A 27,371-nucleotide genomic window follows, 5' to 3' on the forward strand; every position below is an offset into this window, starting at 1 on the left:
TTGTTCTCATGATATGATATAGCTGTATATCATAATGATGTCTTAAAGAGAAAAATATAACTGAAATGGAGTAAATCAAATTCCATGCATGTATGATTTTATCAAAATGAACCCAACTTGTATGCATAACTATAATGTTCTAATAAAAAAGTATAGGTACTTAGCAAATATGCTCTAAGAATCCAATCTGAAATATGGAAATAGATGTTTTATAAAATGCTTTACACTGTTATTTTAATAGTAATCTGAAGGGGAACAAATTAATGTTTAATAGTAGATGAATAAGTAAGTAAACTATGATGCATATTTTTAAACTGATGATTCTGAAAGGTAATATAGCAACCTGGATATTGCTCCCATTATAATGTAATACGAAAAAGAAAAAAATTGTATGCTTATAAAAATATTTTAAAAACATACATAAGAACTACTTGAAAGAAATATGCCAAAAATTATAGTAGTCGTGATGGAAAGACCATCAGAGATTTCTTTTTATTTTTTTAATATTTATTCTGTAGTGTGGTTTTGCTACTCTTTGCAATTCAAAGTACTTTTTGAAATAAAACAGAATCATCTTAAAAACATGTTTGACTTTACAGATAGGTCATGTTTCTCTGATTTTATGCCTTATATTAATACCTAACTTGCTACACAGCACTCTGGAAGCTAATTTAGTCAATAAAGAGGCTTGAAAAAAAATGAATCACGAACCATTACTGTTCAGTGCACACAGGAAAGTACTATTAATAACCACAAAAGCAAAAGGAGAGCATCTGCAACCCGGGGACTAAATTAGTAATAGCGTTGAAGGGAGTTTTACCAAACTGTGTTTTCAGAAGGCAGCCCCAGGCTCCTCTTGTGTAAGGAAGACTGATCACCTCCATTAGCCTAGAAACAAAAGCAAAGACTTCTGGATGAGGGCATTTAATTATAATGTTTATCTAATCACTCTGTAGCCATTTAGATATACAAGGTGACTTAGAGCACATACTTTTCTGTGGGCAGTAAAGGGTGGCAGAGGATGTGTTTTATAAAAAGTGTATTTTAAGCCAAGTGATCCAATATCACAAGTCAAAATTATTGACATTTTAAATTGGTGTTTTTTAAAAATGTGGAGAAATAAAATAAAAACAGTGAAGTACAGAAACTTCCCTTTCTTGTGCCTTATGATTACAACAGTAACCATCAGGAAGATACCTAACACCTAATCAGTACGTATTTTCACCTGTATTAACTCATTTACCCTCATAATCACCCTGTGAAGTAGAGTACTGTCATTGTTACCACTTTACAGATAAACAAAAGCACAGAATGGTTAACTTGTCCAAGGTCACTTAGCTGAATGCTTGGATTTGAATGAACATAAGAAATTTGACTGGACACCCTCGTATCCTAAGTGATAGTATGCACCTAAAGAATTTGTGTGTGTGTGTGCATGTGTTAATACTTATATCTCATTATGAAAGTCATTAGAAATTATTTTGGATGAGACTGGCAGAAGAACTTGTTCTGAATTCATATTCCATCCTTCATGTGTTATTTCTAATTTACTTTTCTTTCCTTTTATATAGTTTGGATTAGAATAATTTGGACTAAGTTCATCAGTACAGAGAATGATAGAAATGATATTATTCTCATTTTATTTTCAATTTATAGAGTCAGAATATCTACTTCTCATATTTAAGAACATAGGAACTGAACAGCTAGGACCCCTCTTTGGGCCACCAGGGATTGACACAGAGATCTTTTTCAAACTTTGCATATAAGAATTCAGCCTCTAACAACTATCCACTGAGATTCCAGATATCGGACATGATGACTCAGGAAGGAAGTGACTTTAGTGGCTATCCTTGATGTCTACGATACATAAAATAAATATTTTAGATGAAAACATATTTTTCCAATTTGGAATTGACTTACAGGTGAGGAAAGTTATTTTTCACAGAGAATCCTGACAAAGGTATAAGTAACTAACATCCACTTGGACAACTGATTCTGCAAAAATCTCTCTCCTGAGATTGCCATTTTTACCTGAGAGCTGTAGTTTAGCACTTTCATTAAGTCACAGTTAAAGCTTAAGTGTAAATACACAGCCAGGAATGCAGTATCCCATTATGCCCTTTTATCCAATAGCACAGTACAATAACTTTGGACAGCAGAGAACATGGCCGTGAGCAATGGTACACATGACAAGGCAAGTGAATGGAGAACCATATCACCAAGTTTATGTGGGGTTAAGAGAAATAGGACACTGGACATCAGAGACTGAGGGTGATGGGGGTGGAGTAGTTGTCATGATATGAAGGCAAGGCTACAAGATGCTTTGGAGGACAGATAGGTCCTGAAAAACAAGGCAAGGAGAAACACACAGTGAAATGTAGGTTGCTTCTTTGTTCTGAGTCTCCTCACTTTCTGACTATCCTGCTAGAAATGGCACCAAGTCACATAGCAGCATGAGCTTATAGCTGAAAGAGCAGGAGTTATAGTGTCAAAGAGAATTCAGATCTAATTCTATCAGCATAACCTTTTGGATAATATGGAAATTAAATTATTAGCCTAGAAAATATAAAGTGTCTCCTGTCATGCCTATGGTAGCTGTCTGCATGACTTATTTATATATACAGATAGTCAGTAGCTTTAGAAAGCATATATATGTGTGTATGCCCATTTGCACATGGGTATAGTCATATTTCTGCTATAGTGCTCTCTCCCTGATTATGTTTCTTCTGCAATAAACTGGCCATATTTTCTCTTACATTTTAGTCATCTCTTGGTATCCTTGGGCAATTGGTTTCAGGACCTCTTACAAATACTAAAATCTGCAGATGCTCAACTCCCTTATATAAAATGGCATAGTATTTGCATATAATCTACTTGCATCCTTCTATATATTTTAAACCATCTCTATACCATATGTAATACCTGATACAATGTAAATGCTATGTGAATAGTTGTTACACTATATTTTTTAGGGAATAATAGCAGGGAAAAAAGTCTGTACTTGCTCAGTTACACATGCTCAGTCCCCACCACTAGAATATTTTCAATCCATCCTTAAGCTAAATCTGCAGATGCAGAACCTGTGGTAATGGAGGGCTAACTGTATGTATTTACTTTGGAGCAAAGCAAAGAGAATGCTAGCATATTACAGAAAGCACTAGTGTTCCTTTTGTGTTATATCAAGGTGAAAGTAGAGTTTTATATTTTGTAAAAGACTGAAGAATGAACCAGAAAATAGTAGTGATGATAATAAGCATGATGATGGCAGCCACAGTTCCAGAGGTGCCTACGTGTTACTTATTTTTCACAGTACTTTTAGTAGGTAAGCTTTTTTGTCTCCATTTCACACATGAGGAAACAGATTTAGAGTGGTTAAGTAAGATGCCCATAGTCTCAGTCAATAAATGATAGAGCTGTCTAGTACAAAATCCTGTGTTCTGTGATTGTGTACAACAAATCTGGCACTTGGGCACAACTTGCATTCATTAATGTTTATTATGCTAGTGTCTTTGTTTCCCTTCTGCTGACACAGGCCAGTGCAGCTGCTTATAGCTGCTACTGCCTGTGTATCCCATTCCTTTAAACCCCTTGTCATCAACTTTCTCACTCCTCTGGCCTCTGAGACCCATCTCCGAGTGAGCCCAGCTGGAGAATCCTCTAATATCCCTTAATGAGAGTCAGAACCATGCCTGTCCATCCTGCCCAGATCAAGTAGAGTTTCTTGCAACAATATACCCTCCACTCTGAGACAAGTGAAAGAACAGTGGTAAAGCAAAACAGCCGAGCTTCCTGATACAGACAACAGACAGAAGAGAGATTGTGGCTTGGCATACAGAGGTTTACCAAGTATGAATTGTAAAACTTTTCCCGTAGATATAATCTTAGTAACAGTGGTTAGATTCTACAGTTCTATTGATACAACTGAAATAGGGGTCCAGTGAACTTTCACGTTTCGTAGGCTACATGGATTATCTTGGAGCCTAACCGCCATTTACAAAATGTTTCTATTAGAAGATGTGTTCTGAGGGGCAAAATAGCAGGTATATGAATGAGTTTTTGTAAAAAAAAAAACTATTCATTAATTGAGGTTAATGTCTAAGGTCATAAATTTATTGGTTGTCTTTGCTTGTATTCTTTTCTCAATGAGTTATAAAGTTATAAAGAACACGTGGTCTGAAATTGTATTTACTATTGCACAAAAATACCACTGTTCCAAATCTTTCTGTTCAAGAGTCTCTCACCCCAATCCAGCATTCATTATGGCACTTGATTCATAGTAGGCATTCAGAAAAAAATTGTTTGTTGATTGTTTGATAGGATTTCACTTGTCATAAAGAATAGTACATCCTGATATAGCTATGGTTCTGACTTCTGTCTAGCTCTAATTTTGAATTATATAGCAGTTGTAAATTATTTTGCAATGTGATTTACATATGCTTTAATTTTAATTAATATGGCTATACAATATTAACTACAATAGGTAAGTAGTATAATAGTAGATTTGTATGCTTATTATGTTTCCACTTACAATTTATAGGCAAGTGGTTCTGTTAGGACCTCTCTTCCCAGAAAATATTGTAGAGTGGTCCAGTATCTCAGAAATATATCTGTTCTGATTTTTGGAAGAGTCTATCCTAACTACTTGTCATCTGAAGGAATTCTGTGACTGGGGAGAAAGGACCCTTTACATATGTATTTTGGGTACTGTGACAAAAAAACATTTATTTCAGAAAAGACCTCATTTTGTCTTCTCAGATGTAACTGTGTGGAGCCACATAATCCCAGTAATGATACATTGAAGGAATGGAGGGAATCCAATATTTCGGCCTCTGACATAATTTGGGAGAACCTGACTGTGTCAGTAAGTAAACCATTGAAAAATAAGTCATAGCTTGAATCATTTACTGTAAGGATTTTTGTTTACATTCTGAATCAATTATTGCTAGTAAAGTAAAAATTTTGAATACATAACATTTTGAAAGGGATAACTTTAATTTCCTCCATTTTAGGTATCCATCAGTAAGCTGGGGTTTCACTCACATTGAATGAGAAGTTTTTTTCTCATAGTTTGTAGGCTTGAATTGCTCTGAAACACCACAGAAAAGAACAATTTGACTGCGATGAACTGAAAGTACATTAAGTATGAGTGGTGTGGACCTAAATGAAACCATATGGCAGGACTCAGTCTGCCTTTCATGTAAAGAACCCAGAATGCTTTTACTTTTCTCTGATACACGGCTCCAGCTACTCAGAATATGAAGAGGGGAAGAGATGCTTTGAGTGGATAAAATCATTTTTCTTAACAAAATCCTGTTGCTTTCCTCCACAGAGCTTTCCTGCTTCCATTTTATTCTTATCTTCTACTCAAGAAAGGTGACCAATGTATTTTTCACCAATACATATTAAATCCTGTGCCTTTGTTTAATTTTCTTAGCCTTTTCTCTTTGATTTCTTTCTTCTCAGTTGCATCTCATTTCTTCTTAATCTATTATAATGTTTGTGCACATCTTTTAACATTTATATTTGTATTCTTTACTTCCATTCAATGGAATCTTATAATTTGAAAAATTGAATGTGTTCTGCTTTTAATAAGCATTAAAATCTCTGAGAAGTCTTAGTTTCTTTTCAATTCTTCTCAGCTACAAACATTATAATTCAGAGCTTTGGCCACTTTACCTACCTGTGTAAGCTCAAATTCCATTATATTCATCGGCACAAAACATATGAATTCTGGTTCATTTGATCGAACACATGCTATTTTAGTAGGTGGGCCAGACAGTAGAACATAGAAATCTTTATTTGTTGTTATACAGATATAAAACTCAAAACATGATTCTTGTAAAAGCATGTGAACTTTTGTCTATTTTCTCAATTTTCTAAAACACTAAATGTGGGCTTTCAGAATAGAAATCAAATTACTTACCTTCCATAAAATTCTTCTTGACCTGTATTTTGCTACCTTTATTTTTACTATAGTTATTTTCATTAGAATAGCCTTTACTTTAGTTGTTTTCTTCTGTTATTGTTAACATTTATTCCAAACCTATTTCTTTTTCATGAGGAAAAAAAAAAATGCCAGGTTGCTTCTGCTTAGTCATTTAGTTTGGCTAATAAAATAAATGATGAACTAAACAAGAGGGGATGATAGTTATTCAGAATTTAGACATGGGAACATGGTGGATCCTTCAGTAGTGGCTCTCAATACTGTAAGTTTTCTGGTCAAGTGAAGTATGGTGAAAAATATTTTGCAATCAAAGCAAATATAATACTTTTTTTTTTTTCTTTCTTTCTTTTTTCTTTTTCTTTTTTGATTCTGGGTTTTGAACTCAGGGGCAGTCAACCACTGAGCTACATCCCCAGCCCTATTTTGTATTTTATTTAGAGATAGGGTCTCATTGAGTTGCTTAGTGCCTCACTTTTGCTGAGGCTGCCTTTGAACTCTCAATCCTCCTGCCTCAGCCTCCTAGTCAATGGGATTACAGGCATGCACTATACTGTGCCCAGCTTAATACTTGGTGTTTTGTTTTCTTATTTTTTTAAAGTTCTTTACTACGTGCTAACATTCTGGCAGAATTTTTCATATTATTTTTCATTAGCTAAAAGCAGTTTTATGATAGGTAATTGCTAATCTTGACCAGATATAACCCTTATTACCAAAGAGAATGCTATATAATGAGGGGGGTAGGGAACCCAAAACCAAAAACCTTGTAATTTTTAAGTCAGTGAAGAACATTAAAATTTGTCTTATACTGAGTTTTCCCTCAGTATAATCATCATGTCATCAAAGTATTTTATTAACAAAGCGCTGTGCTGATGTTTATTACATTTTTGTAAGAGTGGTGATATAACATTAAATTACTTATTATTTATTTGCTAAATCCCATATTTTTTTTTTGAGTTGTTAAGTACCTCATGAATCATAATCTACTCCTTGCTAACTAAGCAAGAGAAAAAGTTAAAGGGCTTTCTTTGATTATTTCAAACTGCTAAATGTATACTAAGGTTTAAATATTGGATAAATATCTGATGATTGTTTTAAAAACAGTTCTATCTCAAATATTAATTGGAAAGTAAAATACACACACACACACACATACATACCTGATTTTGATATATATATATATATCATTTTAAGGAATCCCTCTACAAGGTTATAATATTCATAAATAATTACCTAGCAATTGGTTAAGAATTGTTTCTGTGCCTCAGTTACATTATGTAGTTTGTACATATATTAGGGGCAGGACACTCATGCCAGCTTTAATAATTTATCAAACTTATTTTTTGCCAACTTATAGAATTGTTGAAACTTAGAATGTGTTTGAAGAGCAATTAGTAGAAATCAGTTTGTCAACAAGCATTTTTTGAGAACCCATTGTAAGTGAAACCATGTTAGACTCAAAAGAAGAGAGCAGGATTTGGATTTAGTTTTGACTTCTAAATTTCAGAACTTGCTATGTGTGTGTGTGTGTGTGCACATGCACGTGCGTGCACTGAGAGTGCAGTTGGTATAATGCTAAAAATAAATGTTGAACTTGGTGGTTCATGATATATGTATAGTTTTAAGATAACATCCTGTCCCCTTGAAGGCAAAAATAAATAAATAAATAAATAATATTTTCAAATTTGCTTTGAATTAAAGTAACTAGACAGGTCTTTGGCAATTTATTCTGGATTATAAAAGAGAAAAATAATTATTTAAATGAAATCTATGTTTTAAAAATTGAGGATAAGACCCAGTAAGTCCAAAGAATATTTAGAAGACTTTTATACTTGCAAAAAAAAAAAGCCTGTACCTGCTCACAAATCAATAGATAATGTGCTTATAATGGAACTTTTAGCTTCTCTTTGTGCTTAGCCATTCTGCTTACCCATGATGTTGCTTAGTAATTGCTCTCCAGCATTTCTGGACAGGAGCAGAAGCGTAGATTGAAAAAATACAAGGATTCATTTTTGCTACTTTATCTATTTTTACAGAGTTTTGAGAGAAGGGAAATTAAAGCTATAATTAAGGCCTGGGGGATTTTTCTGTGGTTTTTCAATTAGCCAAGTTATTGTGTTCGGTACCAGCTTAACATAGATAATTGGAATTCAGCTAGCAAGAAAGGTATCTGCAATTAGATTAGAATAGGGGACAGACTCTTTTAGACAGTTTAAAGTGTCTCAATCATATTTCTTAAGATTCTTAGGCTCAGAGGGTCTACCCCCAGTAGATGTTGCTGTTGTTTGCTTGTTTTCAGATGACAGTGTAGCTACTTGTGATTTATTCTAGAATCTCTTTAAGGTTTTTATTTTCTGCTAAGCAAGGATTCCAGGGTTTGAGGTTTGATTCATTGGAAAGACTCTGTTGCTGATCCATCCATCAGTTCATATTTTTCTCTAAGATCTCTCTCTTCCATCACACAATTTAATTTCTGTGCAAGGGACCAGAATACCTCAAGAACTAATAAGGTCACTGGAGCATTTATAATTTTTTCTCCTTATTTTATTTTATTTTTGAAATAAAATATAAATTTAGTAAGATTACTATTAAAATAAAATAATAAAACCCAAATGACTTTAAAGTATATTTTTTTTCTTTCAAAATACTTAATGTTTAAAATGCTGTTTTTCTTGAGGAAAAATTTCTTGACTTTGCTGCCACCTCATGGCTAAGGAGGAAATTAGAAAAGGTTCTTCAGGGGTTTATAGAAATATAGTACCAGGAATAAAGATTGTGGGGAAGTCATAGTAAATATGAAGTTTACTTTTCTCAAGTAATTTTTTGCTCACTTGTTCTTTAATCTGAATTCGAGTTCTATCCTCTGACTCACAAATTTCACTTCAATAATTATGCATTGTAGTTTTCTTGTTGCTTGTCTTGTCTTTCTAGGTAGTTGTAGACTGGATAATTTTTCAGAATAATTGTTCTTTAATATGTGATCATTTCTACTACAAGAATCTTGTTTTATCTCACCTTGCTGCCACCCAACAGCAGTGAGGCCACAGCAAATTGTTTAATATCTGTATACCTCATTTTCCTGAGATAATGAAATACAAATAATCACATCTACTTATACCATAGGGTCGCTTTGCAAATTAATTAAAATGAGGCATTCAAATGATTTGGCATTGGGTCTAACGTTGGTATCCATTCACTATCAAATATATCATATTCTTAATAAATCTGGTGTTAGGAACTTAGTAGATGTTATGTTTAAGAAATTTGGTACATCAGTAGTCTTATGGATTTGAATTTAATTTGTAAGAATAAACATTTTAAAAGGATTTATTGAAACATTTATTTTCAAATTTTACATAATGTTTTTGATATTTCTCATACCTGTCCAATGAAAATCAGAAAGAATCTGTAATATCCTTGTGAGAGCCACAGACTAAAAGCTTCTGTTTTCAACTGCTGCTGATTGGGAGATGTTATTTTCCTGAAATAAAAATCGCCCAGCTCTTTCTTAACACCAGTTTACCTTCCTTCCTGTGGCAGGAGTGCAAATCATTGCATGGAGAGTATGCTGGACGAGCCTGTGGCCACGATCACCCCTATGTCCCAGACGTTCTGTTCTGGTCAGTGATACTGTTCTTTTCCACAGTTACAATGTCAGCCACTCTGAAGCAGTTCAAGACTAGCCGGTATTTTCCAACTAAGGTACTTTGACTGCAATTTTTCTGATCTAAATGTAAGCCAATATACAGCATGTTATGGAGTCCTACATGTTTTAGGACAAAAGAAAGAGCAAGTGATGAAGGAAAGGAGCCCAAAAGGACTTTTGTGTGGAAGACATGCCAGGTTAGAGGTGGGGTGGGGTGAGGGGGCGATAAGGAAGCATTTTGCGATTCAGGTGCCAGGGAGGGCACCAGCCCTGCAGGCTTTTTTCCTGCCAGCCTCAAAGATCAACGCCCATTTTTCCACTTAGGTTTTTGGAAATTCAAAGCACACACTGCATTACTGATTGTCACTTTCTTGCCCAGTGAACAGTGGGAACTATTCCAACCTGACAGATACCTCAGAGGAACCACTCTTACATTCCCTAATTGGGGAAGCCCCTGCAAGACTTATTGGAACACTATTCTCTTTTTCGGTTTTTAAAGCGTCAGTCCCTCCCCCTTACCCTCCATGTTTGCATCTGCATATTTGGAAAGGAAAGTAAACAGAGAAACAGCTTAGTTCAATATTTAACACTGCAAAGTAACACCTATAATGTCTGATTTCGCCAAAAAAAAAAAAAAAAAAAAAAAAAAGTAAAAGAAACAAGGAAACAAGCTTTTTATCGTTGAGCTATAGATTTTGATAAAAATTCCTCGAAGAAAATGTTTCAAGAACTGTTGCCTCCGGAAAGGGCTTCTGTTTTGGTCTCCTTCTTCTTTTCTAAGGTGGAAGATTTAGGTCCTCCCCCTAAACCTAATCTGATTAATACAAAATTATTTTTGTAAGTTAAAACAGTAATTTTAAGCCTTTTAAAAATTGTGTATATGTCATAAAGATTCCAAGAAAATCCAGATCTTGTTAATACTTGTATATTTGTTCAAAAATGGCTTTTTAAGTGAGAAATAACTTGAAAAACTGGCTTACACAGAACACATTTTAAATTGAATACATTTTAAATTTTCCTCCTCTGTTGTGTACATTACCAAGTGCTATACTTGCATCATAGTTGAACTAAAACATTGGGCTTCTTCAATAAAAATAGATACTTTTATGGTGCTGTTGACTAATCATATTCAGATGTTTCCTGTGGGCTTGCAAAGGAGTCCTAAAATTTTGTTAAATTTTGTCCATTCAACCTTCTTCTGTGTTCTGAATTTTCACACACCCAGAATCATAAGAAAATTAGATTTTAAATAAGTATTGAAAACAGCACAACCACCATTATATCTATTCCATAATTCTTCATTCTGGAAATGTTGAGTGTGTACCCATCAAAACGACAGAGATACATAAATATATATTCAGGTTCTGACAGGTCTAATGGTAATATTATAGTATGCATAAAATATAATATTGTGATGTAAAGTGTTTATAAAGTGTGACTCTAGATTATGTTTCTGAGCACTCATTGGTATTTATAGCTCCTTTAAGTGACAAGTGTTTTTATTATTTTTAGGTTCGATCCATAGTGAGTGACTTTGCTGTCTTTCTTACAATTCTGTGTATGGTTTTAATAGACTATGCCATTGGGATCCCATCTCCAAAACTGCAAGTACCAAGTGTTTTCAAGGTGAATTTATCATAGCACTTAACATCTATCATCCATGTCTCCTCTCTAGGTTTAATCTTCATCAAGATGATGTTTATAACCTTAGCACTTGAGATTTTCATGTAAATATAAATAATATACATTAATATATTTAATAATATAAATAATATACATTATAATAAACAAAATGCACACAGCATGTCTAAAATTTTGGTCTAGTATTAAAAATAAATAATAATCATAGAAATAAAAACCCAAGGATTGCTTAAAAAAATTCCTGTCAACTTTTGTAAAAATCAATACTCATAAAAGATAAGGAAGAATTTTAAAGCTAAGGGAAATGCATTTTCTTGAGACAGTGAGTAGGGCTTGAAAAATAGATTAAGATAGGGCTGGAACTGACTTTGAGCCAGTTATTAATCCTCTCTGAGCCTCGGTTTTCTCATCTGTAAAACAGGGGTGGGACATTCCTCATAGGATTATTGTCAGAATAAATTTCTTTGGGACTCATCTCTAGCATCAATTGTGTTTAGAACCCTGTTCTGAGCCTCTGATGTGACAAAATTTTTACTCTACATTCACACAATAGCCTGTTCCTACATCTAAAATAAGCTAGTACATTCTATTGAAATATTTTGTTTAAATGTCTATCAGTAATTCTAAACTGAAAGAATGTTCTGACATTTATCTTTGTATATCAGTTCTAGCACAGTGGTCAATGTACTATTTGTTAAAATGAATAAAATTTCCAATTGTAAATGGTAAACATTAATATTATTTACTGTAAGGATTGATTGAGAATATAGATTTTTGAACTAATCTGTCAGAGTTTAAATTCCATCTCTATTACTTACTAGCTTTGGGACCTTGAACAATTTACTAGATCACTGTATACCTCAATTTTGTTTTATCTGTATCATCCTCTGTAGAGTGTTGTGAAGAAAAAAACATGAGTTGAAATAGTTAAAACCCTTAGAGTGATGGCTGCTATCTTATAAACACTTCATGAATAATTAGGAATTTCCTGGTAGTATTTCTAAGACTTAATTTGATTAGGTATCTATTAATCCAGCTGCTAATATGTACACCCTTTTATTTTCCTCAGCCCACCAGAGATGATCGTGGCTGGTTTGTTACACCTTTAGGTCCAAATCCATGGTGGACTGTAATAGCTGCAATAATTCCAGCTTTGCTTTGTACTATTCTAATTTTTATGGACCAACAGATTACAGCTGTCATCATCAACAGAAAAGAGCATAGTTAAAGGTATATTTAACATCAATTTTGAAATAAAAATTCTGATTTAACTGATAGCAATCTACTTTGTATTCTTATTCATTTGCAAATTGAAATACTAAAACAATATTTGGGGGGTTCATAATTTTTTGGGGGTACTGGGAATTCAAAATTAGGGACACTTGACCACTGAGCCACATCTCTACCCTATTTTGTATTTTATTTAGAGACAGGGTCTCACTGAGTTGCTTAGCGCCTCACTTTTGCTGAGGTTGGCTTTGAACTTACTATCCTCTTGCCTCAACCTCCTGAGCTGCTGGGATTACAGGTGTGCACCACCTTGCCTGACTGGGTTCATAATTTGTATTGTTTTACAAGATATTTTCTCTTAAAATAAAAAAAATTTGTTAGAAGTAGTACTTGTTTAAGTATTAATCTTAGAACCTTACCTTCAGGGCTGAAAAATATTGTCAACGTTCTAATTTTAGCATATTTAACATATTTTGATGAAATAATTTTGGTGAAGTACAGCTTTACCAACTTACCTTACATTTGGGATTCTGTATTCCTTTATTTGAACCTAAATATGTCTATTACATTGCATGCATTAGTAGAACAAATTACATGTTCAGATATTTCTCATTTTCTTTAATTATTATTTTGTTTGTAATGCCTATAACAATAAAACTCAGTCATAAATACTATAGTTTGTGACATTGTTTTAGTTCAATTGCAAATTTTGATAACTTTATTTTACAAGGAGAATAATTAACTATGGATATATCTTATTTTCTATATTCCGACCCTGCCATTTTGCTACTTTGAACAATTGTTTTTCACTGGTATTAAATTTTTCTGAGATATGTGATTATGAGTAATATTATTTATAGAAATGTGTTAAAGCAAGTCAATTAAGTCATTGAATGACAAAAATAATCAACATAAAACCTTATAAAAAGAATTTTATTCTATTATCATGGGGGTGGGGAATTGCTAGCTCACATAGCCTTTCCCATAAATCTATGGGAAAAAATCATTGTCATAGTAACAGAAATCATGCTTTATGGGATTTTGTAAATATATTAAAATGATTTAAAAATCTCAAATTAAACTTTGGGTGAATATAGTAATGAGCTAAGCATAAGAAAGCACAATTATTTGTAATAAATCTTTTTTTTTTTTTTTTTTTTTTGGTGGTACTGGGGATTGAGTTCAGGGGTACTCAACTACTGAGTCACATCCCCAACCCTATTTTATATTTTATTTAGAGACAGGGTCTCACTGAGTTGCTTAGTGCCTCACTTTTGCTAAGGCTGCCTCAGCCTCCCGAGCTGCTGGAATTCAGGCGTGTGCTATGGCACCTGACTGTAATAAATCTCACTAAGGGAGTTTTTGCACATATTAGTGAGAATGTGTGTGAAGAGCTTTCTTCCTTCTCTTGTAGAAAAGAATTAAGATGCTGAATTTTTAAAATGAATTAATTCAATTCACTTGTGGTTTTTGTTAAATAAAATGTTTACTTATTAAAGATATATGTTTTAAAATATCTCATAAAATCTTAGGAACTAGTCCAGTGGAGTGTTGGTCTAGTTTAATACCAGGTTAACAACCAGTTCTCTTGTGTAAAAAGAGATCCAGATTTACCATGTGTGTGCTGATTTCCATGGTGTGACCATTCCCAATGTGGCCATTTTGAGCTATTGGTGGGATGTAAACTGGCAGGAAATTTTTACTTTTAAATTTTTATTTGTTTTCATGAGCACAGTAATTAATCTCAATAGATGCAGGAGAAACATTTGATAAAATTCATGATAAAAGCTTTGAGCAATTTAGAAGGATCATACCTCATCAATAAATAAGACCACATTTGATAAACCCACACCAAAATCATATAAAATGTGAAAAAACTGAAAGCATTTCCTCTCAGATTAGGAATGAGACAAGGGAGTCTTCTCTTCCCACTCCTATTCAACATAGTGCTAGAAATTTTAGCCAAAGCAATTGGATAAGAGAATGAAATAAAAGGCATATGAATAGGAAAGGAAGAAGTTAAATTATCCCATTTATGGAAACATTTTAAAAAATTAAATAATTGGCTCTCATAAGCCTAGATGGATTGGTTTAATAGTCTCATTATTTAATATCAATAATTTTAAAATATTTCCTTAAAAATATCAGCATTACACAAAATCAAGCAACAGGATTTTAATATCAATGTTACATTTTACTTAAGTAAACTTATAAAACAAGTTTAAGGACATTGTGTTAAACATTGTGTTATCCTGCAACTCTCTAAAATGTAGGAAAACATTTTATACTAAATACCTGTTTATTTTTTAAAAAAACTGAAAGCATCTGTTTTCTGATTTTAAAGTAAAATATGATTTGGTTTAAAAATCAGATAATATAAAATATTAAAGGACAAAGTTGAAAAAGTATAATTTTATGACCTAGAGATAATAAGATAATATTGTTTACATTTTGATATATAGTTAAGTAAATGTTATCTTTTCCCCTTTCCTTCCTTCCTTCCTTCCTTTCCTTCCTTCCTTCCTTCCTTCCTTCCTTCCTTCCTTCTTCCTTTCCTTCCTTCTCTTTCTTCTCTTTCTTTCTTTTCTGGGGACCAAACCCAGGACAAGTATGTGCTCTACCACTGAAGCCCCAGCCCTGCAGCCCCAGTTCTAAGTATATAGTTTCATACTAAATCTATTCATTTTTTTCATGGAAGAACTTTATTGTGAAGATCATCCCATTTCAACAAAAAATTTTTTTCATGTTTAATGACTGCATATAATTACATGACATTAAAAAAAAATAAACTAAAAGACTGATATTTTAAGAAGAAAGTAAGCCATATCGTCACTGATTACTTTTCCCCAACAGAAGATGACTTTACCACTTGTATAAGGATAGAATTCCATTGATTTGGCTGAAAAATTATGCTGAGTGTAGGTTATCAGTTAAACTGATTCTGGCAGTATTTTCTCTAAGTACTCATGGAATCATATTAAAACAAACTGGAAGAAAATGAGATTTGCTTACAGTGTTATTACCTTCTGGGCCATTCTGTATCCTGGCCCTTTCCAGGTTTCTCAACCACATGGATCACACAGCTCTTATTCTTGCTCCTCATTCTTCGTAAGCCTATTCCAAAGCTCCTAATCTATATACAATTCTTCCCCTTTACATACAGTGCAGAATAACCAGAATATAGTAATGGACTCTTTAACTGGTCCTTTCAAATATTTGTTGACAGGATGAAATGCGGAACTAAAACATTTAATATTTTGTCACTGAAATAAACCTGAGGCTACATAATTAAACTTTTTGTATTACATAAGTAAGTAACTATGTATTCAGTAGGTTCATATTTTTGCCCCTTAGCAGCCTAGACTTAATATCAGAGCAAATCTGACTTCACTATGAACTCTGTGGTATTGATACCAGTAGAGGAGTCAGTGGGGTCTTAGTCACTTTGAGCCTAAGCACCCTGTCTTCCTACTTGGATGTGGATATTTTCAAAGCAAGTTTCTTTCAGTGGAGACATGATATATACACAGTGAACATTTAATTTTGATCTATAATCCTTGTCTCCTTTAGCTTTGCTTTGCTACTGATTTTCTTGTTAACAATAACAAAAATATTACCTCTCAGAACTCAGAAGAATGGTTGGTTTCATGGCCACCCTCCCTTCCTGCTGCTTCACTGAAACATTTTCAAAGGCTCCTGACTTTGGCTTGAACCACGTTTTCATGAAAAAATGTTTCTTAAATATGCTCCCAAACCACAAGTTCAACACATCTTAGCTTTTACAAATTTTCTTTTCTTACCTGAAAATCCATTTTTGCCTTGGTTGGAACATTCACTGAAATTTTTTAATGAATTTTGTGTTCTAGTTACTGTACCAAGTACCTTGTAGACTCCACATCCTATTATCTAAGTCTATATCATCTCTAAGTCACCTCAGCATTAATTTCAGTTTTCGTCTCTCCCAAACATACTTTAGATCTTTTCACTTTTATTATCAGAATAAGTAGTGGTTTTCTTTTAAACAATGTTTCTCATGCCAGTTTAAAAATAAAAGAATTTAAATCATTTTATGTTACTACACACACAAAGCATGCTGATCTACATAGGCTAAGCCCAGCTCACTGGCTAAGTGACTCACTACAATCTGAAAATGAGGAAGAACAAAATTAGCAAAACTCCCACTGGTTTCATCTTGTGATCCTTTGGGTCATATCAAGAGTGAAAGAAGCTATAAGTGTAAAAATCTGAAATGAAAAGTATCATATATATTGCATATAGATACAGATAGAGGTCCATACCATTACCAGAATTTGTATGTTTGTTTGTTTCTTCCTTAGATAAGTGGGATAGGCATAGGTTAATGGAATCTCTTTAAAAAGCATTAAAAGTAACAGCTTGTTTTTTTTTTTAAGCACACTCTCTGAAAGTGTAAAGAAAAAGACATTATCTTGCAGAAAAGAAAGTTTCTGTTAAGATACAACTATGGGCTTTTCTACATGTTTCTGTAGACAGTTCAGGCTTCTCTTGACATCATTTTTAATAAACAGCAATACAATCCCAGATCACTTGAGTAAATGAATGCATTTGCTACATTCATTTGGCACCACATTCTCTTGATGATTATGGCATTTGATATGTTCTTTTTTGCCCTCTTTGTCAGCCTGGTTCTTCATGTCAATCTATAGTCTTTTATGTGGTTAACTTGACAGATGCAGGAAATTGCTGCCAAGCTTTGAAATGAATTTTTTCAGCAGTGGCATCTGGGTATCAGATGGTCCTCTTGGCTGGCCTCTTGTCTTGCTGCATGTTGGTTTTAGTGGGGTCTGGTGTAGCATCACCTGTTGCTATGCTCCCTTTTCCTCCCATATGTCCATTTTCCGTGATTCATGGATGAATGTGAGAATAAAAACTCCAGTTCTGTCTTTATTTGAGAAAAAAATGTCTACAGAAATATGTTAGAAGGTACAGAGTTCTGTCTCTGACAAAAGGATACTTCCCTTTGGCTGGCATGCCTATCAACTAATAATTTAGTTACAAAGACTAAGTTTTTAAAGGCATGTCTAATGAAAGGCAAGAATAAAGTTGCTGATTAATTAGTGGAAGTGCCAGAACTGCTTTATTTCCTTTGGTTTGCATTAAATCAAGATGCTCCCATTATTGTACAGCATAATAAGGGAGAAATTGTATTGTTTTCATGATATATTTCTCCATAACAAAGGGAGCTTTCTGAATTTTAAAAGGAAATTATTCTCTCTGAAAAAATTGTTTTGTCCACTTCCACACATTCCAGAATCTCGCCGTTTACCTTGTATTACATTGTAAAAACACTCAATAAGAGCTGAGAAAATTGCTATCATAAGGACGTCCTCCCTCCTACTATTAAATTGTAGTCAACATGGATCCTAAGAAAGTCCAGGGTGTGCTAAAAGCACAAGCCTGACTCAAGCTTTACATCCTCCATCCTCTCCTGGCAGCACCACAGCTTCAGGGGCACATTCCCGACCACTCCTTCAGAGGCAGGGCCTTGAGTAGGTAGATCCTTCACTCTCCTGGACCATTCTCTCTCAGTCCCCAAGACAAAACATTTCTGTAACTGCTCAGAGAAACCTTTAAAGGAATCGAAATTTGAGTTCTATACTATGGAAGTACATCTTTTAAAATGTTTGCACAAGGGTCAAGGGACCGTATTATGGCCCTTGTAAAACATCTTCCTATGTCTTTTTGGTTATGCTGACACCAGGATGATTCTCTTTCCATTTTCCAGATATTTTAATGAAAATCTTCCCTGAGTTGCTTAAAAAGAAAAGTTTCCAGAATCATATCCATCAGAGGAATAGCTCTGACATTTTAGTGAAATGTTGCATTGCCCCAGATATCAGTTGACCCAAGGAAGTGCATCACTGAGCTGGTAACAACATGGGGGAAACACCCTTAGGTGGATCTCTCCCCTCCCCCCTTTTTTTTAATTATCTTTAATAATTTGGCAGGGATGAAAGGGCTAAACAGAAAAGAAAGGGAGTACAAGTGATTTTAAGAATCTTTTTCTTAGTAAGGAAATAATTAACAAAACAAAATAACAGAAAACGCTACTGTGACAAATATGCAACAAATAAATTCATACTTAGGCTCTGTTAGGTCTTGTATTAACTACAAACTGCTTGTAGTTTGACAAAATGCCTCCAAAAAGGCCAAAGTTGTTCTTATTGAAGAATTGGTCATTTCTGCTCATGTTCATACCAACTCTGATGTATGTGTATTTTAGAATTAAAATGATTGTTTAATTCTAAGAGAAGTTTCAGTGATGTATATTTCCTTTTAAAAAAAGTCAGTCTGTAACTTTTATTTGTTACTTCTCGTGTGTTAATGATTGTTTTTAAACTATGAAAAATATTAAGAAATTATATGGCAAATTATTGCTCTTAAGAAATATGGTTTTATTGAGGAACCTTGAAACAAGATGAGCACAAAAGAAAAATGTATTGTCCCACTGCTAGAACATAATAGTACCTAATGTTCATTGGGTACTATCTATAGAGCACTCATTATGATAAATGATTTATAATACTACATATTTCAATTCTCATGACAATCCAGTGAGGCACCTTCTGTTATCATCACCAGTTTTCGGATAGGTGGCATTATATTGCCTCTCATGCAGTGGTGTTTTGAAAAATTAAAAATAAGAATTGGAACGTAAAATAGGCCAAAGCTTTTGCTACCTCAGAGGTTTTACCCTTTAAATCCCTGCAGGACACAGTGGGAGAGGGGAGCGGCGCTCTTGCCCATCCTGGAGTTCCCTCTCAGAGAATGGACCTAATCACCTATTAAGAAAAGCCTCTGTACACTGCAGCCCACCTATTTTCCTTTCTTACATTTTCTGCCTGCTCCTGTGAAGCACTTAAGTCTGCAACACCTGGGGGTTAATGATAGTGGAGTAGAAATGCAGGGATTAGTAACTAAGGAGATAGAAAATATAAAACTATCATTTTAAGAGAGGCTGAATTTTTCTAGTGCTGAAAGAGAAACATTTTGAACTAGATCACACTATATTGAGATAAAAGGAGCATAAAAAGAGAGCCTAACCTCTATGATATTACTTCTCCCAATGAAAAGCCACCCACTGAGATATAAGAGAGCAACTAGAAACAAAGTTTGAGAGTTTACCTCCAGAAGATCACTGTGGAGGCCTTTGGATATTGTCAGGATGAGGATTCTATTCACAAAAGGTCATCCTTTAGCTATGATATTGAAAGTTCCTTTTCTTTCTTTCTTTCTTTTTTTTTTTTTTTTTTTTTTTTAACAGAAAGGTTGTGGGTACCATCTGGATCTGTTAATGGTGGCCGTTATGCTTGGGGTATGCTCCATCATGGGTCTGCCTTGGTTTGTGGCTGCCACCGTTCTCTCCATCACTCATGTCAATAGCCTGAAACTGGAATCAGAATGTTCAGCTCCAGGAGAACAACCCAAATTTCTTGGCATTCGGGAACAAAGAGTTACTGGGCTTATGATTTTTATTCTTATGGGATCATCAGTCTTTATGACCAGCATTCTGAAGGTAATGGAATGTATTTTTATGAATTTTAGAGAAAGCAGAATATACATATAAAGATATCACTTGACTCTAAGGAAAATATTACAAATATCGTATGGCATGTGATGAATTTCTTTATCATGTTTATGCAATTCTTCTTGAACTATGAAGGGAAGAAATTATATCCTATACTTAGAATCCTTAAATATATAAAGGTTTATGATGGCAACGTAAAAATTAATGTGTAAACTATTAAAATAACTTTGAAACTGTGAGGAAGGTGTGGAAAAATATCACTCATTTCTGATTGACTGTGACCTGCATTCACTGTAGGCTTTAATAAACTGAAGTTTCTGTTTTTATTTTTTGTTTTGCTTTGTTTTGTCAATGGAAAGATATATTAGCAACTAATATTACTTGCTATAAGTTAGAGAGTAGAAGTGAGTATAGCTGCAAAGCCATGGTTGTGGTCAAATACCCAGTTTTATATTTTTAATACTCCATAAAACTATTGCGTGGACATCATCATTGCATACACTTATTTTTTTCACATTTAACATATTTCAATTCATTTTGAAGAGCACTAAATAGTAATTATTTTGTCATGTAATTTTGTCAGATATTTCCAATGTATGTTAATTTCACTATAAATTGTAACTCATTTTAGTTGCCTATAATTTGATAATTTTAATTGAATTATTTAATGATTTTCACAATTTTACTTATATTTAATCACTGAAACATTTTCAAGAACTAATTTCTATGTCATGTGAGTACTATAGAGGTGAATAATGATGAGCTATTTCAATAAAAAAGAGTTTGAACAACACATGATTACAAATATCTACTGTAATCTAGGAAGAACTTCTAGATGTAAGCTCCATTTTTCCTCTTTAATCCAAATATCTGGCCTTTGTGAAAGAAAATTTAATTTGTCTTTAAAGTTGCATAAGTGGCATAATAATTGTTAATACCCCTGTTTATCATGCATGATGTGGTTTCTGAAATAGTTTTTCACCTATTAAATATTTATAAGAACTCTATTGTTATCACCACTTTTAAGATATTGAGCAACTAATTCACAGAGAGTTTAAATAACTTACATAAACTTCTATAGTGTTAGATGTGGGATTTGAATCCATGTCTTCTAATTCTGCATTATATTGTTTTAAAAATACATTTTGTTTCTGTTTTTGCCTCCTTTGGCTAAGTGAAAAATAGCATGTCCATATATTGGAAAATTATTTGTGCCTTTTCTCTAATTGTTCTTTTACAGTTTATCCCCATGCCAGTGCTATATGGAGTATTTCTTTATATGGGTGCTTCATCTCTAAAGGGAATTCAGGTAAGCTACTTACAGTTCTACAGGCACATCTGTCCTGACTTATCTTAGGGTTTGTTGATACTGTGTCATGTGACAGCTGAGAAAACGACATCATCTGAAGAGCAGTTTTCAGACCACAATTAAATTGTTCAAAATGTTAAGAGTTGCAAAAGTTAAAAAAGATCCTTGCTAGCATCTAAGGTTCTTAATCTTAGGATGCTTTTATTTATCATAAATATATTAGTACTCTAAGAAATTTAGCATTTATGGCCCTTTATGAAGATTAATAGCACTACTTTTCAAGATATATCCAAATACAGTCTTTGACACTTTGATCATGTATATGGACATCTATCCATGATTATAGTTTATGCACAAAAATATTCATTCTCACACATGCTATTAGATTATTGAAATAACCCAGAAAAATGACTAAGTAATTAGATATTTACTGAAAATTGATAATTATGGTGCCCACCAAAGTAAGATGATAAAGATGCTTATGATGTACTACAAAGTGAAAAAACTACCTAACATATGTTTATATAGCTATGAACTTGAGCTGGATTAAAATGAAAGGTGGGGAAAAAATGTGTTAAGATAGATCCTGAGTGATTTTTTTCCTTTTATATTTCTCTGTTATTACGATTGTATCTATAGAATTATTTTTAAGGTATAGAGTAAGGCAGTTTCAAATATAGGAGAAACTTTCCACGTTGTTAAAATGTTAGTTAAATTAGTATGTTGGGTGTTGTATTAATTTTCTGAGGCTGCAATTTTTTTTTTTTTTTTTTTTGTACCAGGGATTGAACTCAGGGGAACTTAATCACTGAGCCATATCCTCACCTCTATTTTGTATTTTATTTAGAGACAGGGTCTCACTGAGTTGCTTAGTTGCTTTTGCTGAGGCTGGCTTTGAACTCTCAATCCTCCTGCCTCAACCTCCTGAGCCACTGGTATTATAGGAGTATGCCACCATACCCAGCAAAAAATTTACTATAAAATCCCATGGTTCAAAACAGCAAACCTTTATTATGTCACTTTCTGGGAGTCTTGAATTCAGGAACAGATTAGTTGGGTGGTTCTGGATCAAGATGATTCATGTGGATCTGTCAGGATGTTGTCAGGAGCTGCAGACATCTGAAGGCTCTGTAGAGTTGCAAGATTTACTTCAGGATGACATATCACATGGATGTGGGCAAAAGGCATTATTCCTCTGTGGTGTTTGGTTGGAGGCTTCAGTGTTTTGCCACAAAGGCCTTTCTACAGGATACTTATGTGTGCCTACAACAGGGAAGCCAAATCCCAGAGAGAGAGAAAGGAAGTGCCAATGGCTTTTGACTTACTTTCCAGAATTGCATGTGGTCATGCTCCACATTTTGTATTTGTTAAAGATGAGTAAGTACACCCTAAGTCTAGCTAGAGCACAAGAGAAGTGAATTAAGATGTCATCTCTCAAAGATAAGAGTATCAAAGAATTCGTGGACACATTTTAAAAACCTCTATAAGTGTATTCTAAATAATTGTGACTGCTATTGGCAAATTCTTCCTGCTTATTTCTTTTACGATGTTGTTATGGGTTGAATAGTGAATGTTCCCTCCAAATTCATGTCCACATGAATCTCAGAATGTGATATTTGCAAATAGGGTATTTGCAGATGTACTCAGATACTTGGCACACCCCAAATCTAATGACTGGGTCCTTGTAAGCAGAGAAAAGGACACACAGAGACACAGGGAAGAGGGGCTACACGAAGGTGGAGGAAAAGATTGGAGGTTTGCTGCCACAAGGCAAGGACGCCAGGAGCCCCAGGAGCTAGAAGAGGCAGAGGAAATTTTCTTCCCTAGGGCCTTCAAAAGGACCATGGCCCTGCCAACATCTCGAGTTCAGACTTCTGACCTCTGCAACTGTGAGAGAATAAATTTCTATTGTATTAAACCACAAAGTTTGTGATAATTTGTTATGGCAATCCCAAAAAATGAATACAAGTTTCTATATAAATTTGCCTTTGAATAATTTTATTTCATAACTTAATATTAGGTAGCCAAACCACTTTGATCTGCCTGAAAAAGAGACCAAATTCAAGGCTTATTCATTGAATATTTTTGTTTTTCTGTCAATTAAGAGAAAAATATAAATTACAGCTATTCCTATGACATGACTAGTCCCCTTACTCTTCAGCATATAAAAGAACAGTCACCTGACTGAGGAACAACAGCACAGGTCTCTGCCCCTGCGTGAGAAGCCAGTTCCTGACTGAGACCAGCAGCATGTATGCCTTTGGGTAGTGCTAGATATCAGAATTGAGGTGTAACTTCAACACAAAGTCATTGTAAAATCACCGAACACACAAAGATGATGTGTCTTTGTTCATCTTGACCCTTGGTAAAATAACTTGGGAGAGCGGGGTGTTTAAGAAGTGTTACGTGCTTTTCCTCAAATACGATTTCATTTTTTTATTTAAAAGTGTCTTTTGGTAGAACTGGATTGGTAAGACAGATAAGGAAGATTATGGGAAGAGATTTTATTTATTTGTTTTGCTGGATTTTTTTTTTTATCGCCTTTGGCAAAAGTTCCACGAGTACTAATTTCATCTGTAAGTGAAAAGTATTTATTATTAGGCCCCAGGCTCACATAAATACAGCAGCAGAAGTTTAAGAAACAAAGTAAAATCATTTTGATAGGTTTCAACAGATTTTTTCCCCCTAATTCAACTCACATGATTTTTATACCCATGTGGTTTAGAATTAAACAAGAATGTTGAGTTTTGGAATTATTTGGGAAGTGACTCTTTGAAATAAACATTGAAGAAAACATAATCAAAGCCACATGAGTTAAGTATAATAAGTTTCAATACACAAATGAACAGCAAAACAGGGTATACCTTTAAAATAGCATTTTATACTGAGAAACAGGCTTAGTGAAAATTTAGGTGAGCCCCAAACTCAACAGTTAAAATTCCTATTGGAAATTGTAGCAAACTGGGTGGGGAAATGAAATATTAATGTTATGATATGACAAACGTCAAATGCAAAACTCAGAATACATTTATCATGAGTAATAATAATTGAATGTGTTAAATATCTCTGGTTCAAGGAATATGTTACTTTGTTACCATATACATTGGAGAAATCTTTATGTTACCTTATTGGCAATATTAAGAAACTTTTATGTAGGTTTCTCACTGTGAAACATGGCAGAAAAAACAGATCACAGTGTTCTCATGAACGCTGTTTCTGTATTCAGATATATAACCACATCTATATTCATTCTAACACTTTGGGAATCCAAAGTAAAGCAAATGTGCCATTTAAACAATAACAATTGAAGCACCCACGCACTGAAGTACACTTATGCAATAACATAGCTTCATAAATGGAGAAATTGTAGTTAGGGAAAATTAGTTCTATAGAAGTCAAAATTTTCAGTTGTAAGCCAAAGGATTTTATTTCCCCCCTATTTTTATCTTCAATGTGATCAAAGTTTTATTTATATGTTTAATGATTTCTAATTTAAGAGCTATTTGGGAAGTATTAAGTAAAGAGACCTATGATATGTATAGGGACAGTATGAAGACAAATGAACCAGGAATAAGTGCAGCACTTAGTATTCTTCATAAAAAGTTTCCATAAGTATTTTGGAAGGTAAATGAATGGACATGGGATCAACTAATGTACACATGATTCTGGTTTAGATAAGTGGGAGGTGGAAGGTCATGCATTCCATAAGAACACAGAAGGACAGAGGTTTATGTTGAGTATAGAATTCTTCATATGTGAACAAATAGGGTTTGGTAAAGTAGGACCCTAATAGTTTGACTATGGACAGTTGTCCCTCTGCAAATATGAGTAATTTTGAAATATTTGATGAAAATTGCTACATCTTCTTATAAGTTAACTAAGAATATTACTAATCTTAATGTTACTCTTTTGAAAATACATATTATATATTACTGTAGAAATAGTATGAAGAAGAACAGTGACTGTGATTGAAAGCAGTATTTTCTATATAACCACCTCTTGCCAGAAACTGAAAATGACAAAAATTTCAGAAAAACTAAAATGACCACCACAAAATAAAACTACTGCTCACTACACAGTGTTACTCACTAAGTAAAATGTGAGGAAGATTTGAGCAGCTGGTGAAATTTTAATTTATAAACTTGGTTACTTAATAAAAATGGCCCCAAAGGTACAATAGGAGTATAGTCCAAAATTATGAGATGATATGGCAAGATGGGAACAGAAATAAGACTGATTTATATAAAATAATTTAAATAAAATATGATTAAGACACAAATGGTTTGATAGTGCAATATATTAAATGAATCATGAAATTAAATTGAGTTAAAAATTCTCTCTGGTAGAATGCTTGCCTGGCATGTGTGAGGCCCTGGGTTCAATACCCAGCCTGCAGATAAAAAAATAAAATAAAAGCTCCATTGACAACTAAAAATGTATTTTTAAAAATTTATAAAAAAAATTCTCTCTGGAAAATACTAACAAAAATTTATATGGTCAAATCTTTATGGTTAAGATGTTTTTGTTTGTAAAAACAGTATCAGAACCTTTGTTGGGGATCTAAGTGACAGAAAGAGCAGAGTTTGAATAAGGAATTCAAGATATCCTGTATCGAAGGTGGGTAAGGTCTGAAACTCAGTGGGGGAACTGAGGCAGACAGCCAGTCTGGGAGTTATTAGCAAGTATGTTAAAGTGGAGGCCATGGGGATGGAGGAGCCATTCCAGGGTGGAAGAGAACTGAGATTTTGAGTATAGGAATCCCAAAAGTGAAACAAAGGAGGAGATTGTGATATGACAATGAAAAGAGAATGAAGCTGACCTTTGGCCCTCAGGGCCTCTACTCTTCAAGATAGCGTTGACTTTGGTTTTGCTATTTAGCACTTAGCACTGGCATTACTATGTTACACTCTTCTAAACTACAACCTGTGTCCATATTCAAGAAAATGTGGGTTATTATTAAATTAAAACTGTAATATTTCAGTGTGGAGTATCAAGTTCATTGATGCCCAATTATCACGGATACATCATGTCAACCTAAAATTTTGGACCATATTAAATATCTGCTTGTTCTATTTCTGTTGTCTTATTCCTAAATGTAATTTTGTCTGCTTAATCTTTTAGTTATTTGATAGGATAAAGCTCTTCTGGATGCCTGCAAAACATCAACCAGATTTTATATATCTACGACATGTACCACTCCGAAAAGTTCATCTCTTTACAATTATTCAAATGAGTTGCCTTGGCCTTCTGTGGATAATAAAAGTTTCAAGAGCTGCTATTGTCTTTCCCATGATGGTATGAAATTTGCACCAACTCTTTTCCTCTGATTTTTGGGTCCCTTTGGAAACACATGAGCTAAAATTGGAATGAAAGAGTCCAATTGGAGACCCTAGTTTAGGGTTTGAACAACCACTGGAAACCCTAGTATGAACTTTGGCATTAAAATTGGTGACAAAGGTAGGGGTTGAGAGGATCATGAATTTCAGTGATTCATATTAGTATTGTCTGTATTATTCTGAATGTTTGTTATAGTATGAGATAATTTACCCTACATGAAAAAGTATAAACTTCCAAAATTTAGCATCAGGGCATTTTCAAATGAAATTTAATTAAATGTTCCCAACAAGTTTCAAATACTTCAAAAACTATAGTGAATTTGAATGACTCTAAGTTTTAAAATTCTCAATATAGAATGAATATCATATTTATCTCAAGTTTAATGCCAGCCCTAATCAAACTGACTCATTTCTACCAAAAACAACTGAATCTGCATCTCCTACTTTTATTTTTTCAATTTTAAACATTTTACTGTTTTCTTCAGGTGTTAGCTCTGGTATTTGTAAGAAAGTTGATGGACTTCTTATTTACCAAACGGGAACTGAGCTGGTTGGATGATTTAATGCCTGAGAGTAAAAAAAAGAAACTAGAAGATGCTGAAAAAGAAGTAAGTCAGAGAAAAATTGATGTCTCATAAAAAAAAGAAAAAAAGCAATAGCTCCTTACAAAACTAAATTAGTGTATTTATCATTAGAAAGTG

The 27,371-nt window shown here is 33.7% G+C and overlaps 1 protein-coding gene across 1 annotated transcript in view; it reads left to right on the forward strand.

Annotated features, from left to right (window-relative positions):
- SLC4A10 (solute carrier family 4 member 10) overlaps positions 1 to 27,371 on the forward strand; it is a 307,725-nt gene that overhangs the window by 261,023 nt on the left and 19,331 nt on the right. The window contains 9 exon segments of the mRNA XM_079131852.1: positions 4,756 to 4,861; positions 9,482 to 9,643; positions 11,100 to 11,213; positions 12,298 to 12,448; positions 12,451 to 12,458; positions 19,762 to 20,013; positions 21,266 to 21,334; positions 26,456 to 26,629; positions 27,156 to 27,278. Coding sequence (XP_078987978.1) covers positions 4,756 to 4,861; positions 9,482 to 9,643; positions 11,100 to 11,213; positions 12,298 to 12,448; positions 12,451 to 12,458; positions 19,762 to 20,013; positions 21,266 to 21,334; positions 26,456 to 26,629; positions 27,156 to 27,278 — 1,159 coding nt within the window.

Source organism: Sciurus vulgaris (genome assembly GCF_902686455.1).
Source record: "Sciurus vulgaris genome assembly, chromosome: 3".
NCBI classification, from domain to species: domain Eukaryota; kingdom Metazoa; phylum Chordata; class Mammalia; order Rodentia; family Sciuridae; genus Sciurus; species Sciurus vulgaris.